This window comes from Corythoichthys intestinalis, chromosome 1 (assembly GCF_030265065.1).
Source record: "Corythoichthys intestinalis isolate RoL2023-P3 chromosome 1, ASM3026506v1, whole genome shotgun sequence".
In the NCBI taxonomy this organism is placed as follows: Eukaryota; Metazoa; Chordata; class Actinopteri; order Syngnathiformes; family Syngnathidae; genus Corythoichthys; species Corythoichthys intestinalis.
The window spans coordinates 7,901,985-7,920,027 of NC_080395.1; the positions used below are offsets into that span (position 1 = coordinate 7,901,985).

At 37.8% G+C, this 18,043-nt stretch overlaps 1 protein-coding gene across 6 annotated transcripts in view; it reads right to left on the reverse strand.

The window, feature by feature from the left end:
* LOC130915065 (oocyte zinc finger protein XlCOF6-like) overlaps positions 1 to 18,043 on the reverse strand; it is a 58,025-nt gene that overhangs the window by 21,349 nt on the left and 18,633 nt on the right. For 3 of the 6 annotated variants that reach the window (XM_057834787.1, XM_057834778.1, XM_057834768.1), the window contains one exon: positions 7,321 to 11,360. In XM_057834787.1, coding sequence (XP_057690770.1) covers positions 9,562 to 11,360 — 1,799 coding nt within the window. In that variant the 3' untranslated portion in view covers positions 7,321 to 9,561. Of the gene's footprint in view, positions 1 to 3,344; positions 6,995 to 7,320; positions 11,361 to 18,043 lie in introns of those variants that run through there. The other 3 variants (XM_057834812.1, XM_057834795.1, XM_057834803.1) reach the window with 3 other exon arrangements.

The following is an 18,043-nucleotide window of genomic DNA, read 5'->3' on the forward strand; positions in this document are numbered from 1 at the left end:
TGCTAACCCCATCCGAGTGATGTTTCAAAGTCTTCGAAGCGGAAAATCACATATAACTAGCCCGGATTATTTGACATGACAACTGGGTTGTCGATTGTCTTCGCGGATTGGCAAACCGCCCGGCGGAGAGCAATTTACAGTTCGTTCCCCGGAGGAGGGCGGCTGCAGCTGTTGTGCAGCTAACTTGCAGCTAATGTGCACGAGGAGAGCTTTTTACATGCCTATCAATGATAAAACGTAAGTAATCCTTTATTTGAAGAAAGTTTGTAGTGTTTACTTTGTAATCGCTGTATTAATATTTGACATAATACAAAACAAGATGTTTACTCACTTCCTCGTAAGTCCAATGGTCCCACAGTAGTAGGGCTTGGCCAATATCCACGGTGAATGGGAATCTTTTGAAACTCCAAAAAGGCGCACACGCCTCTCCCTCATAAAGCAAGATTTTTCTGCAGCCGTTTGGCTGGCGTGATGCGAAAAATAAACGTATTAATCCGCAAAATCAGCTGAATGTGTATGAGGACTAATCATACACAACAGTACGGCTGTATAGTGAAGAGGAGTCCTTCTCCCGTACACGTCACAGCGCCCTCCTCCTCAATGCAAGACCCAAGCCGGAAGTCACTCATTTTCATGGCGCGGGATTAAAAAAACTAAATAAATATAGCGATCGCTTCCACACACATCCAAGCTGTCCATATCATTCAGGAGCATAAAATACCGCGTGTATTATGAAATAAACATGCTTTTTCGTGTCACATGCACTTTTCTCATTTTCTCCCAAAGACTCTGGAGTTTTTGGAGTTTTTCCTTGCCGACATGGAGGGTCCAGGACACCAAAAATACCCAGGACTTGGATTTATTTATTCATCTTTGTTGCTTCATTTGCTGTTTCTGATTGTGTATCATATTGCCTCTGCAAAGCCCTTTGAGACAACGTTGTTGTGATCCAGGGCGATACAAATAAAATTGAATTGAATTGAATTGAATTAAAGAGCAATTGAAACCAATTTTCACCAAACATTTTAAGTCAGGTGTATGACCAATCACTGATGAGTGGTTTAAAGCTTCCCTGCCCACTATAAAACATACACCTGGTAGGAAATGTCTTGATGAGAAGTATTGTCTGATGTGCATCATGGCTCGGTCAAGAGCTGTCTGTAACCCTGTGATCAAGGATTGTTAATTTGAATAAAGCCGAGAAAGGATCCAAAACCATCTCTAAAAGTCTGGATGTTCATCAATCGACAGTCAGAGACGCTGTCTACAAATGGAGAGAGTTTGGCACTGCTGCTTCTCTCCCAAGGAGTGGCCGCCCACCAAAGTTGACGCCAAGAGTTCAGTGCAGAATACTCAGAGAGGTAAAAAAGAACCCTAGAGTGTCAGCTAAAGACTTACAGAAATCACTGGAACAGTCCAATATCTCTGTGTACACATTAACTAAATGTAAAACTATGGCCAAGAATGGTGCTCAGGGCCTGTACAACTTACAATCATTAATGGAAGGATGAATTCAAAAGTTTATTAGGATGTTTTGCAGGAAAACCTGGGGTCATCTGTCAGGCAGTTGAAGCTAAAAAGGGGATGGATGTTGCAACAAGACAATGATCCAAAACACAGAAGTAAATCAACTTCAGAATGGTTTCAGAAGAACAAAATACAAGTTCTGGAGTGGCCAAGTGAAAGTCCAGACTTGAACCCCATTGAGATGCTGCGGCATGACCTAAAGACAGCGATTCATGCCAGACATCCGAGGAATCTGACTAAACTATAGCAGTTTTGCAGGGAAGAATGGGCCAAGATTAGTCCTGACCGATGTGCCAGACTGATCTGCAGCTACAGCAAGAGTCTGGTTGAAGTTATTGCTGCCAAAGAGGGGCCACAAAATATTAAATTTGATGGTTCACTTAATTATTTTTCCATCTTCTGTCATTGTTTGCATACTATTCTCATTAAAATATGAACACATATAAATGTTTGTGTGGTTTTGGTTAAATCAGACACTGTTATTTTATTTGTGTGATTTTGAAAAAGATCAGATCACATTTGATGGTGATTTTATGCTGAAATATGAGAAATTCCAAAAGGTTCAGGTAGTTTCTCATACCACTGTATATAAATATATATTACATATTATGTATAGTAATTATTACATATGTGATAGTTACTTATATGTATTATTACTGATATATATATTGGTGTTAATATGATTACTACAACTATTATTATCGGTGTAATCAATATGATTAGTATTGTTGTCGTATAAGTGTCTTGTTGTCATCATTGATGTCATTACTGTTATTATGGCTGTTGTAGCCATAACTGTCATTTTCATTGTTTGTGTTGTCACTATTGCTCGGATATAATTGATTCCAGATTTTGTTGCTATAAACAATACTTTGAGTAAGATAGAATGCTGGTGCTGATGGTGATAGTAAAAATAAATGGTTATACATATCTATATAGATAAAAACTAGTATGCAATCAGGTTTATATGTCTACGCATTCATAACTGGAGCTCTGGTGCTGGAGGCCAACCCCTTGGCACAGTTCCCAAATCTTGTCTTTTAATGCACAGTGAAGACGCGAAGCAATAGGTGGTCCTGTTGCCTGGGCGTTGCCTCCCTCAGGCAGTAAGTCCACTAATAACATTTGTTAATGAATAATACACATCTCAAGAACAATGGCTATCACCTTGAGCACCAGTAAATCTGTTATTACATATATTACGACTCTTGAATGCACGGTCAGTACATGGGGACAGCGGTGATTACGATGGCGGTGGTAGTGATAGTGATGAAGTGGACGATATTGGGAAGTGACTGTATTCTTACTGAATTTTTAAGAAGTGAATTTGTAGGTGGGACCCAAAGAAGCTCGGCTTCTTCCCACTCCTTTTCGAGCTGCATATGTATTTGTTATTATTTTTGTTATAATCAACATTACTGTTATCATTGTTGTCAACCACTCGTTTTATTTTGTTATTTTTGCTCAAAATAAATCAATTAAAAAATCAAATAAGGGCAGAACTACAGTTTGTGGACTTATGTGTGAGCAATTTGCTATGAGAAATGTAAATAGCATTCGTAGTAGGGCTGTCAAACGATTAAAATTTTTAATCGAGTTAATTACAGCTTAAAAATTAATTAATTGCAATTCAAACCATCTATTAATATGCCATATTTTTCTGTACATCATTGTTGTAATGGAAAGATAAGACACAAGACGGATATATACATTCAACATACGGTACATAAGTACTGTATTTGTTTATTATAACAATAAATCAACAAGATGGCATTAACATTATTAACATTCTCGTAAAGCGATCCATGGATAGAAAGACTTGTAGTTCTTAAAAGATAAATGTTATTACAAGTTATAAAAATTTTATATTAAAACACCTCTTAATGTTTTCGTTTTATTAAAATTTGTAACATTTTCAATCAAAAAATAAACTAGTAGCTCGCCATTGTTGATGTCAATAATTACACCATGCTAACTCATTGAGCTTAAACCCATAAAATCATTTGGACCCAAGCGCCAGCAGAGGGCGCCAAACACCAAAAAAACAAGTAACAAGCGGACATTACACTGCTGTCATTTTAATCTATTTGAGCTGGGCATGTGCATTAATTGCGTAAAATATTTTAACGTGATTAATTTAAAATATTAATTAACGCCCGTTAACGTGATAATTTTGACAGCCCTAATTTCGTAGCCTTATAGTTAGCAGACTTTTGTTGCCAAATTATGCTCATTTAATCTACTAAATTTACCTATTCATCAGACTAGATGGACGCTTGAACACCAATTATTTTGTGTCAAGTGTTTTATTATTAAAATGTGTGTTGTTTTGAACATATATGTACATATGTGATTGACAGCTTTAGAAATTTTCAAGGTAATGTTTATGCGACAAAAAAAAACAAAAAAAAAAGACTGGAGATAAATTAGCGTACAAGACTCCGGCATCGCGAAGTTGAAATCATGTAAGCAGAGTACTGGGGACCAAATGTATCTCAAAAACGATAGGGGCACAAATTAAACTTTTTACAGTACAAACAAGCACAAACGCCTGACATCTTTTTTAGTGGTGCAACAATTAATCGATTAATCGACAACTATTTTGATAACAGATTAATCGATGATTTCAATCGATTTCACCTTAAACTGGTCTACATTTTTAAAATTATAACATTTATAGCTTTTCTTCATTATATTTTTGTTAAGTCAAAGTAGGACATGAACGAAAATCTGCTTTTACTTTAGAAAACAACAATTCACTCAATTTTTTTGCCAATTTTCGGACATCTTACTGTCTAAACTAGCTTCTTAAAAAGGATGCTGTTTTTTTTTTTTTTTATTAAAATAAAAAAATCAGTGATGGACTGAGGGCGTGAAGGTTGAAGCGCGAAGTAGCAAGGGATCACTATACTTGCCACCGGATTTGATAATCGATACAGTTGTAGACTACTTTTAAGTCAGGAATCTTTTTTTTAAGGAAATAGTCATCCATTTTTACTTCATTGTTACTTACAACATGCCTAAAACAACTTAGAGAAATCGTTTAATTAACCAGCCGATTAATCGATTGTGAAAATAAGTTAGTTGCAGCCCTATAAATTTGAGTATGATGGGGGGCCAACTTCACAGAGGTCACATATTTATAGAAAAGAGCTTTAAAAACTGTTCACAAAAAAGGAAGTCAGCAATGAACAAAAATGTTTAATAATAATAATAAGGTCAAGTAATTCTATTACTAATCAGATTGGAAATGCACTAGACTAAAATTTCCCCTGAAACTATTGAAATAATGTTGAAAATTGAGCAACAACAAAGGGAGGAGCAGCGTCAATGTATTTCAAATGAACTCAAAAAATAAATGGCCAAAAGCATTAAGAAAGACTTGGAAAAGCCTCAACAGCAAGAGAAGGAGCCCAACTCATCCAAATAAAAGGTATTAAGAATACTAAAATGGTCTGGGGAAAAAAAAAGTACCTGCAAAATCATTGCTGGATTTTTCTTCCAAAACAGGTTCAAATGAAATGGATTGAGGAATTTTGTATGCTTTTCCCACTGTAAATAAGTGATGTAGTGTAAAGCGCTTTGAGCGCCTTGAAATGTGGAAAAGCGCGATATAAGTATAAGACCATTTACCATTTACCATAAAAACCTGAATGTTTTGTCACACACTGCAATGGGAAAACTTTCCTCAATGTGGCTTCTTTTGTGCAATTCTAAACGTCCTTTGCAAATGAATCTTTCACCGCAAACTGAGCAGAAAAAAACCTTTTCTTCAGTGTTTGTATATGTGTCTTTTTAACTCTTGCGTCCAAGAAAATCATTGATAGCAAAGTGAGCAGTCAAAAGGCTTCTCTCCAGTGTGTGTTTGCATGTGACTTGTTAGCTTTTGCTCCAAACTAAACCTTTCATCGCAAAGTGAGCAGGCAAAAGGCTTCTCTACAGTGTGTGTTCGCATGTGACTAGTTAACTTTTGCTTCGAACAAAACCTTATGCCGCAAACTGAGCAAAGGCTTTTCTCCAATGTGTGCATATGTGTGTCTTTTTAAAGCTTGCTTCCGAGAAAATTGTTTATCGCAAAGTGAGCAGTTAAAAGGCTTCTCTCCAGTGTGTGTTCGTATGTGACTTGTTAACTTTTGCTTTGAACTAAACCTTTTATCGCAAAGGGAGCAGGCAAAAGGCTTCTCTCCAGTGTGCGTCATAGCGTGTTTCTTTAAATTTCCCTTCTCAGTGCAACTTTTACCACAAACTGAGCAGACAAAAGGCTTCTCTACAGTGTGTGTTCGCATGTGACTAGTTAACTTCTGCATCGAACAAAACCCTATGCCGCAAACTGAGCAGAGAAAAGGCTTTTCTCCAGTGTGTGAATACGTGTGTCTTTTTAACGCTTGTTTCCGAGAAAATTGTTTATCGCAAAGTGAGCAGTTAAAAGGCTTCTCTCCAGTGTGTGTTCGTATGTGACTCGTTAACTTTTGCTTCGAACTAAACCTTTTATCGCAAAGGGAGCAGGGAAAAGGCTTCTCTCCTGTGTGTGTCATTGCGTGTTTCTTTAAATTTCCCTTCTCAGTGCATCTTTTACCACAAACTGAGCAGGAGAAGAGTTTTTCTCCGGTGCATGTACGGCTGTGTCTTGTTAACCCCTGCTTCGTGGTAAATCTTACATCGCAAAGTCCGCAGGCAAAATGCTTTTCTCTATTGTTCGTACAGTTATGTATTCTGAAACGATTCTCCCGAGAAAATATTTTATTGCAAAGCGTGCAGGTAAAAAGCTTTTTTTCAGTGTGTGTACGTGTGTGTCTTTCGAAATTATTCTTGTCAGAAAATCTTTTCTCGCATAATGCGCAGGCAAATGGCTTTTCTCCAGTGTGTGTTCGCATGTGTCTTATTAAATCATGCTTTCGAGAAAATCGTTTATCGCAACGTAAGCAGTCAAAAGCCTTCTCTCCAGTGTGTATTTTTATGTGTGTGTTTAAATGACCATTCTGGGTGAATCTTTTACCACAAATTGAGCAGGAAAATGGCTTTTCTCCAGTGTGTCGTAGCATGTGTCTTGTTAACTCATGCTTCATACAAAATCTTTTCTCGCAAAGTGAGCAGACAAAAGGCTTCCCTCCAGTGTGGGTCCGTCTATGTCTTGTTAACTGTGGCTTCAGACAATATCTTTTATCGCAAAGTGAGCATGCAAAAGGTTTCTCACCCGCGTATTCTTTGGTCTCTCTTTTCAATGATGACTGGTTTAAGGATTTTGAACACTTTTGGTCAAAGACAACATCTCTTCTCTGCTTTTCGCTTGGACCACCATCTTCTTCACTCTTCACAATGACAGTCAATGGAAATATGGTGATTTCATCGTCATGTTCTTCTTTAATGATGGGGGTTTCCTTTTTGATACACTGCATCACAGACTCCCGCTCCTGTTTGACGTGGGGGGGATTGTGCTTCTCAGGGTGACGATCTTCTACTATGATGTCTGGGGGACACAGGATAAAAAAACAAATCACGTGATTTGCCAGAGTTGACGTCCAATCGTGTGGCGTCTAGTCATCCTTATGTTGTGAATCTACATTAGCCTATCACTTGTAGACAACCATTCATTGAAGTGGGGGGGGGCGTTAGCGAATGAACAAAAGTTAATATATTTATTGGACGTCTATTGCTGTCAATGGCAGCCCTTTTTTTGTCTGAGTATTTTACTTATTAGTAGAGTTGGGGGAAAAAATATCATCTGCCGATATATTGCGATCCTTTGAAGTCATGTGAAAAAAATTAGGACAACCCATGAAATATTCAGTCCTTTATTAAGAAATGTTTACATATCAATGTCTGATCTTTTTTTTTCTTTATCTCTGGAAAATAAAGTGATTTAATTGCAGGTAAACTACAAAAATTAACATTGTTTTACTATTTGTACCAAATATATCAACAAAAATGCATATTCTAACAGAGGAAAAAGTTAGGACACCATACCACCTATTAGCTAGAATTACCCCCTTTGGATGAAATAACTTTAGTAAGATGCTTTTTGTAGCCATCTTCCGGGGTTTGACATCAGTCTGACAAAAGTTTGCCCCACTCCTCAACGCACAATACTTTCAACAGTGACCGACTGTTGAAGTGAGACAAAACACCATGGTGAGATCAAAGGAGCTGTCTGAGGCCTTCAGAAAGAAGATTGTAGAAGCGTATGAGTGTGGTAAGGGATTTCAAAAGATCTCAACGGAATATAAAATCAGCCATTCCACAGTCCAGAAAATAGTATACAAGTGGAGGACATTCAAAAGAACTGCCAAAATGCCCAGGTCTGGCCGTCCAAGCAAGTTCACCCTGAGAGCAGACCGCAAAATGCTAAGTCTCCAAAAACCCTAAAATGTCATGACGGCACGTACAGCAGGCTCGTGCTACTGAATATGTGACGCTTAGGCACATTCTTTAGCGGCGGTGAGTACGTACTATTTTTCTTTTTCTTGAGTATTTTATTACCGTTTCATTACCTAAAAATACTTTTTGCGTGTATTTCCCTTCCATACTTGCAATGTGTTTTCTTGTGGTAGCTTAAAGCAGAGTGTTGATCTGGAGTCACGTAGCGTATTTATACCACTCTTATTTGATATTACTACGTTAAAGTATTTTCCTACGGTATTTTTAGTATGTTCTGTCTGACTGAATTGAAACAAAACATGTTGAAAGCACACGATAGTACTTCAGGTGTCAAACTCAACCCCTTACAGGACTAGTGTAAGACATTTTGGCAGAACTCTCCATTTTTTCAAACTTTTTTCTTTTTTCAAACTTGAGTCTTGAAAAAGAGGGGGTCGTTTAATAATCAGGGCCGTCTTATATTCGAGCCAATACAGTACTGTATATACAGGGGTGCACATACATTTTTTGCCCAGGTTCTCAGAGGAGGACCTGGAGATGTGACTTGGTCCTCATTGAGCTTGAGAGCCGACCCGCCTGATGCGATAAATTTATGACAAGCTTTACTTAGAGCCAATTACCTTTAATTAATTATATTAACAATTAATGCTTGATTAACATCAACTGGCACAACGAAATTACCACTACTTTGAAGTGAAATGCAAAGAAATAAAAAGCACCAATTCAAAATAAAGAGCATTATGCGGCTCCCACATTAACTCCAAGCCTTTTTAAAAGTGGGATGTCCTCCTCATAAGACCTCATTGAACGTGCATGTTTAGCTTTGTAAGATGCGAGCAAAAACATGTTTGTCAGTGCATGTCGCTGTTCATTACCTTTATTCCGCCCTATTCCACCACTTGTCCATAGGGCGAGTGGGGTCCTGTTTGACATCGATAGTTTGCTTAATTGCCACATGCTCTGTTTTTTTTCGTGCTTTTCAAAGTTTGGATGGCTGAAATTTTTTGACCCTACATAAAATGCGCTGCTCTTATCGGCGACATTGGGATTCTCACGGCACATTTTGTACCGCATTTCCGTGCGAGCATCATTTGCTTCTACCCATGGTACCTCCTGTAGCCACTTTTCAGCATAAGTCCTTTTTTTCGGTAGCTCCGGTGACGTCTCTTGTCTGTCTGTCTTTTGACGGGGGTGGGGGAACACGGAAGTAATTACTCAGTGTGGCCTGCCCCTTCGACATTTTGAGAAGTTATTTTCTCGTGTCCGCCGCAAATACAGTGGTCAGCCATCGGTACGCAAAAGCGTATGGAAGCCGTTGAGGGCCAGCGCGTTTGTCTACGTCCAGTACGCATGTGCGTATGCGGACCACTTATGTGCACCCCTGTGTATATATATATGTAATCCCCAAAGTTACATACTCTATTGTTTCGATATTTTTTTATGATTTATTTTTAACAAAAAAAGAACGAGATTCTATCCAAACACTTTCAACACCCCATAACCTGGGGGTGCTGCAGCACCCCACTTCCTGTGCCACTGGCTATAGCCCACAGAAAACAAGGGGACGCAGGCATCCCCAATTGTAGGTTAAAAGAAGGTTTTTATAGCACATGGTGCAAGTGAAAGGTTTTTTCTTGACGTGTGTTCTTGCGGAATCATTTAATTCTCTCTTCTGGGTGAACCTTTTACCTGGTGTGTATGCACGTGTCTTTTCAACTCTTCCTTTCTACAAAATCTTTTATCGCAAAGAGAGCAGACGAAAGGCTTCTCTCCAGTGTGTGATCTTGTGTGTATATTTAAACTTCCCTTCTGGGTGAATCTTTTACCACAAAATGTGCAGAGAAAAGGCTTTTCTCCAGTGTGTGCACTCGTGTGTCTTGCTAGCGCTCGCTTCGAACAAAATCTTTTATTACAAAGAGAGCAGACGAAAGGCTTTTCTCCAGCGTGTGTCCTTGAGTGTATCTTTAAATTTCCCAGGAGGGTGAATCTTTTACCACAAAATGTGCAGGCAAAAGGCTTTTCTCCAGTGTGTGTTCTTGTGTGTCTCGTTAACTCTTGCTTCGTCCAGAATCTTTTATCGCAAAGAGAGCAGACAAAATTCTTCTCTCCTGTGTGTGTACTCTTGTGTTTTTTCAACGCTTGCTTCGTACATAATCTTTTGTCGCAAAGAGAGCAGGCGAAAGCCTTTTCTCCATCGTGTGTTCTTATGTGTTGTTTTAAATTTCCCTGCAGGGTGAATCTTTTACCACAAAATGCGCAGCCAAAAGGCTTTTGTCCAGTGTGTGTGCTCGTGTGTCTTTTTAAGTCATCCTTAGAACAAAATCCTTTATCGCAAAGAGAGCAGACGAAAGGCTTCTCTCCAGTGTGTGTTCGTGTGTGTGTATTTAAATGTCCTTTCTGGCTGAAACTTTTACCACAAAATGCACAGACAAAAGGCTTTTCTCCAGTGTGTGTTCTTGTGTGTCTTGTTACCTCTTGCTTCGTCCAAAATCTTTTATCGCAAAGAGAGCAGACGAAAGGCTTCTCTTCAGCGTGTGTTCGTGTGTGTGTTGTTAAATGTCCCTTCTGGCTGAATCTTTTACCACAAAATGCGCAGCCAAAAGGCTTTTCTCCAGTGTGTTTACTCATGTGTCTTTTTAAGTCATCCTTCGCACAAAACCCTTTATCGCAAAGAGAGCAGACGAAAGGCTTCTCTCCGGTGTGTGTTCGTGTGTGTGTATCTAAATTTCCTTTCTGGCTGAATCTTTTACCACAAAATGCGCAGGCAAAAGGCTTTTCTCCAGTGTGTGTTCTCGCGTGTCTTGTTACCTCTGGCTTCGTCCAAAATCTTTTATCGCAAAGAGAGCAGACAAAAGGTTTCTCTCCAGCGTGTGTTTGTGTGTGTGTTTTTAAATGTCCCTTCTGGCTGAATCCTTTACCACAACATGCGCAGACAAAAGGCTTTTCTCCAGTGTGTGTTCTCGTGTGTCTTGTTACCTCTTGCTTCGTCCAAAATCTTTTAACGCAATGTGAGCAGGGAAAAGGTTTCACGCCCGCGCATTCTTTTGCGTCGCTTTTCAGCGATGACTTTTTTAAGGGTTTCGAAGCATTTTGCTCAAAGTCAACATCCTCCTCATCAGTGTTAAAGTCAGAAGAGTGTGATGTTACGTCGTCGCTGTCCGAGAGTGGCGCTAAGAGGTCATCCGGTGGCGATCGTCCCTCACCTTTTGTTGTCAGGCGTTGAAACAAGTTACTGCTCCCTAGTTTCGCTGCTCTGCTCTCTTCGCATGGAGCTTCATCTTCGTCACTCATCACAATAACAGTCATTGGAAACTTGGGGATTTCATTTTCCTGTTTTTCTTCTTTAATGTTAGGGGTCTCTGGCTCAGCCCTCTGTTTGATGTACAGCATCTCCGAGTCCTCATTTTTAACGTGAAGAGGATCGTGCTTCTCCAGGTGAAGATCTTCCACTGTGACGTCTGCGGGACACAGAATTAAAAAAAAAATAAAAATCACACTCTTGGCAGGGATCGGCTGATATTTCATTTGTGTACAATTTTTTCACTCAGAATTGAATGATTTTCAGTCATGGCACGGAATGTCAGTTTACACTTTGTGGATTCTGGTCTGTGAAAAAATATTAACTATACTAGTGAAAAAGAAACCATTTAAATCCAAACACTGTAGGAAAAGTATTATTTGTGAATAAAAAATTATCCTAATAGCACTTGTTGCATTTTGCCCGTATAGTAACACAAGCACATTCATTTCATTTTCCCAAACAAATAGCTATAGAATTCTCAACACTGTTGACCTCTTGGGCCCACTTAAGAGCAAATGAACCACCATGACGCTCTGGACCAATTGGCTGAAAAAGCTTAATTCCTTCAAAAACAGTTCATGTAGATGACAATTTGGTGAGAAACAATATACTCAGATAAACAAGTTAAAGTCATTTTTACGTTGTATATCGAGACAAAAGAAAAAGTACTTAAAACAACAAACAAGAAAAAGGGTTGAAAAGCTTTTGTAAAATGGTAGTGGCAACAGGCGTGCAAAATTTCCGATTCTTAGATTATTCGCGATTCGGCAGTGGAAGATACGAGAACGATTCACAAATATCCAAATTCCGATTATTGAATTATACCAGGTAAAGCGGAAGTAAAACACAGTCAGTGCCGTCTTTGGGACGCAATGAGGAACGGACCGAGAGTAAATATCATGTTCAACTCATGCCACTAGATAAAAAAACAATCATACCTGATTGCGGCCGACAGCCGCTACAAACAACCAGTGTTGTTAATCTTACTGAAAAAAAGTAATTAATTATAGTTACAAATTACTTCTCCCAAAAAGTAATTGTGTTAGTAACTCAATTACCTGAATGTAAGAGTAATTAGTTACTTGGCAAAGTAATTGGTGATAATTACTTTTTTTTTTTTTCCCTCTTAAAAAAGCATTGGCCACACTATGTGAAGTTTTTTGTGAAGGTTTTTGGTACAATTGGCCCAAGCCCAATTCTTTACCCTAATTTACCCTTTACCCTGAATCAACTGTTAAAAGTTGTTAAAATTGCTCCCATTATTGCATTAGTTCCCTTCTCTCTACTTTCGACATATGAAAATTTTAAAACTGTTTCATCATTTAAAGATAGATTCAAGTCAAGATTTTGCCAATTTAGAAGTATTTTAGAAAAAAAAGTTACTTAGGTTCGCTAGGAAGGTTCTCTACAACAGAGCCGTCCTAAAAAGTCTACTGCTTTAAGATGGCGGCTGTCTACTAACTCATTTAGTGCCATGTCTGTCATGTTGCATCTAGTTCTATCTACGTACAGTACATGTGATATCTACCATGTCTACCATATCTACCATAACATGCGGGCGTAGTTTGTACTTGCTATCGGCTACAACATGTATTATTGGAGCTACCTAGCATCGCGTTTGCTCGGCGTCACAACTTTCTTGCCTCCTCCCTACTCCTGCTCTGCTCTGTCGTCTCGGTGAGTCCGTCTCCCTCAGACTTTTCGACCAATATAGTAACGCATAGTAACGCATGCCTTTCCGTCCTCAGTAACGTTAACGGCGTTGCCAAGATGAGAAAAATAATTAATTAGATTACCCACTACTGAAAAAAATAACGCCGTTTGTAACGCCGTTATTAACAACACTGCAAACAACGCCCAGTTGCTAGTTGCTACAAACATACGGCTACAGTAGATATTATATACAGTATAAGTAGAACTAGAAGCAAAATGAAAGACTACGTCGGCAGTGGTAGAACATGTATTATTGAACAGAGATGCGAAATGACAGACTTTCCAGCGTAAGTAAACAGCCGCCATCTTAAAGCAGTAGACCTCTCTAGAAGGCTCTGTTGCAGCGAACCTATTTAACTTTTTATCTAAAATACTCGTAAATCAGCAGAATCTTGTCTTGAATCCGTCTTTAAATGATGAAATAGTTTTAAAACTTTGACAAAAGTAGACAGAAGGGAAATTATGGAATAACGGGAGCAATTTTAACAACTGTAAAAGTTGATTCACAACATTAAATTAATTGAATGTAGTTTAAAGCTGCTGATACAGAATGGGGACTGGAGTTTTTTATTTACTGTTATTTTTGTATATTTGTTTACTGTTATATGTTAACTTGATATTGAAATAGTAGGTTTAGCCTGAGAGGATTTTTGAACAATTTTGGAACTAATGTACAAAACATTCAAAAAACAAAACAAAAAAAAATTAGGGCTGTCAAAATTATCGCGTTAATGGGCGTTAATTTTTTAAATTAATCACGTTAAAATATTTGACGCAATTAACGCATGCACTAAATGACTCGCTTGCACATTGCCTCAAACAAATTACAATGAGGCCATTTATGGACATTAAGAGTGAAGTGAACGCCACCGGCCACTTGGGGGCAGCGCCGTTCCATACTCATGTTGTTTCTTCTAAACGTGGGAGAATCAGTAGTTGTGAAACGTTCATGCTGTATTCACAATGCAATGCAAATTGCTATTTGTTCTCCACACATATTTCGGTAAGTTTTCTTTCTTTTACTGGCAATTATGTGTCTCTTGTTGTATTTTGGGTAAGATAAGCACAACAAAAATAATATTCCTATCTCACCCAAAAAAATAATGTTCACAAGAAAAGCACTTCAGTCTATAGTCATGAGGCCCTATTCTGACACACAGTTAAACAACAATTCAAAATGAACAGGCATTCCATATCAAAATAGCTAATCAAAATACACGTAAAACTTCGACTTTGGTCACTATCTTTATTATTGTTATTTTTATTCTTATTATTATTATATTAACTCTACTTTTGATTGAAAATTTTACAAATTTTATTAAAACGAAAACATGAAGAGGGGTTTTAATATAAAATTACTATAACTTGTAACTATAAAAATGATCTTTTAAGAACTACAAGTCTTTCTATCCGTGGATCACTTTAACAGAAAGAATGTTAATAATGCCATTTGTGGATTTATTGTTACGATAAACAAATACAATACTTATGTACAGTATGTTGTATGTATATATCCGTCATGTGTCTTATCTTTCCATTCCAACAATAATTTACAAAAAATATGGCATATTTTAGAGATGTTTTGAATTGCGATTAATTGCGATTAATTACGATTAATTAATTTTTAAGCTGTAATTAACTCGCTTAAAAATTTTAATCGTTTGACAGCCCTAAAATAAATAAAAAGGAGGTGGGTGCATCAATAATCGTTTTACAATCCAATCGGAGCCTCTGAATCGTAATCGAATCTTTAGGTACCCAAAGATTCCCAGCTCTGGTCTCTGATGTTGTACCCGAAAACAATAAACACCTGTGGCCTCATAAGCATATTTGGCTTACAAATTGTAAAATGGAGCAGGTACATCATTTGGAGTCTTCTGTGTTTGCCAAAACAAAAACCTGTCCACAAACTTGAATTTGTTGTTCCTTAACGTGTTCATTTATAATTTAGAGAAACTAAAACTTGCAATGTTTTATATTTTTGTCTGCTGATGACTTTTTTAATTAGACACTACAGTCCCTGACAAAAGTCTTGTCGCTTATCCACTTTGTAGAAACAATTGCTAATAACCTGAGTTTTAATTATTCAATTGGTTTTAGAAATGGCTCATATGAAAGCTAAGACCCTCCCATATTATGTTGAATGTACAAAAGTATATTTGTTTCACTGAAAAAACATTGATCATTTAATGAAGACATTAAGGTCAAATTTTGGCAAGTCAAAAGTTTTGTCGCCTACAGAAAGTAGTGTGAAAATTGAACAAAAAAATGTACTTCAAATACAAAAATATGTTACGTAACGTAGGCGGATTAAGTAGTGGTGCTGTGAGATCCAAATTTAATATTTTGTAGGACTTCCATGGGCGTGAAGGGCTGCATCCATGCGGTCCGGCAAGGATTCATACAATTTATTGATGAAGTCATCAGGAACATCGAAGAAAGCAGTCTTGTATGCCTCCCGAGATCATCAACATTCTTCGGTTTCGTCTTCCATGCTTCCTCTTTCATCCTGTTCATGTCTGGTGACTGGGCTGGCCAGTCCTGAAGGATCTTGATCTTCTTTGCCTTGAGGAACTTTGATTTAGAGATTGACGTATGCAATGGTGCACCATCCTGCTGCAGAATGTGTCCCTTTTTATGGTTAGGAATGTAAGAGGCAGCTAAGATTTGTTGATATTGCAGACTACTTATGTTGCCCATGTTATGATGTAACCCCAGACCATGATTTTACCACCACCAAACATCACTATTTTCTGAGTGATCTCGGATCCATGCGGGCTCCAGTAGGTATCTTGCAATATTAGCGGACACTGTGGTGTAATTCAATGGAAGATTCATCTGAAAAATCTACCCTTTGCCACACAACAGTGAAGTTTGGTGGTGGGAAAATTGGGGTCTGGGGTTACATCCAGTGTAGGGGTGTGCAAAAGATCTACAAGGTGGAAGGCAACATAAATAGTCTGAAATATCAACAAATCTTAGCTGCCTCTTACATTCCTAACCATAAAAAGGGACACATTCTGCAGCAGGATGGTGCTCTATCGTAATTTGGATCTCACTAGTTAACTCGCTTGTTATGTAACATATTTTTGTATTTGAAGTACATTTTTGCTCAATTTTCACACTACTTTCTGTAGGCGACAAAAATATTGTCTTGCCAAAATTTGACCCATATGTCCTCATGATAAATCTTTTTTCAGTGAAACAAATATATGTTTATTAGGGGTGTCAAACGATTAAAATTTTTTATCGGGTTAATTACAGCTTAAAAATTAATTAATCGTAATTAATCGCAATTAATCGCAATTCAAACCATCTATAAAATATGCCATATTTTTCTGTAAATTATTGTTGGAATGGAAAGACAAGACAAGATGGATACATCCAATCAACATAAGGTATATAAGTACTGTATTTCTTTATTATTACAATAAATCAAGAGGGCATTACCATTATTAATATTCTGTTAAAGCGATCCATGGATAGAAAGACTTGTAGTTCTTAAAAGATAACTGATAGTACAAGTTATAGAAATTTTATATTAAAACCCCTCTTCATGGTTTCGTATGAATAAAATTTGTAAAATTTTCAATCAAAAAATAAACTAGTAGCCCGCCATTGTTGATGTCAATTATTACTTACACAATGCTCATGGTTGCTGAAGCCTATAAAATCAGTCGCACCCAAGCGCCAGCAGAGGGAGCCAAAACTCCGAAAAACACAAGTACACGTTTCACTGTGCTGTCATTGTAAAATGTTTGAGCGGGGCATTTGTGCGTTAATTGCGTCAAATATTTTAACGTGATTAATTTGAAAAATTAATTAACGCCCGTCAACGCGATAATTTTGTTTTATTTTTGTTTCATATTGCACGCTATATAAAATGTTCTAAGATTAGTCACCAATTTGTAAGGGCATACGTCACAATTTGTAAGATTGCCAATGGCCTTGGGTTGACAGGTATGATGTAGGGAGTTTTATGATTGGACAATTTAGCATGATGGGTTTAATTAATTGAAAATCATGTAGTTTTCCTGCCGAGTAAGTAATATCACAAAGTCGGGCGCTCTCCTTGTAGACGCTAAACTATGTGCTTGTTGTCAATGTTTATTCGAAATTGTTTTATACCTTTTGTTTTTCGCAATAAAACTTAAAATGTACAGATGAAAACGTTTTGAGTAATCGACAACTAAAACTAGATGAAGGTGAACACATTTTGAAATGACTAAAATATGACTACCGGTATTTTTGTCTAAAAGACTAAGATGAAAATTAAAAGGGCTGCCAGAAACAATGCTATTTTATTATAATTTATTGTAGGCATGATACCATAGTCGTCCAATTAATTAAATTCTTGCAATGCAAAGAGTACTGGTAAATACAACCCATATTATAGAGCAGGGCGCCAAAATCAGTTTACAAAAAAGGAAGTAGGTCAGTCAGTAATGAACAACAATATTTGAAAATAATCTTAAAAAGGTCCAGTAAAATCACAATGAAGCAGATTTCAAATTATTACAATGCCAAAGACGAATAAAGAAATGTTCCCTGAAACTATTCAGATAAAGTTTGGAAAATGGACAAACCGCAACAAAAAGAAGGGACGCATCAAAGTATTGTTGACAATCAGAAGTAAAATTGTGAAAAGCAGTAAGTCCTACGTAAATTAGAAGTGCAGTGTTTCCCCTACATTAACAAGATTGTGGCGCACCGCTACACCAAAATAAAAGCTGCTACGCCTTGCAAATTAGATGTTTTTTTAAGGCCGTTTCAAACTAGCGGCAGCCTCGTGTGAAGGGTTCAGCGGCAACCCATTCATTGCGTAATTTGAATCGGACTTTTCGGCGAAAGTGAGCAGTGGACGGCGGTCTGGGGTGGAACGGAAAGTTTGAATGAATTCGCGCTGAGAGGCGGGGCCCAAAATAGAGCCTTGCTTCATTTTCAGAGCACCACCGCGCTTGCGTCAACAACGCATCCAATTGCAGAAGGGCAGGCGTACTTCTATCTGTGCTATCAGGCTGTTTTGACAGTTGGATATAAGCAATTATGGCTGACTAAATCTTAATAAATGCGCTTCCCCCCCCACGTTTTTTCAAGTTTCACGAGCTCTGGGACATTTGAAAAATG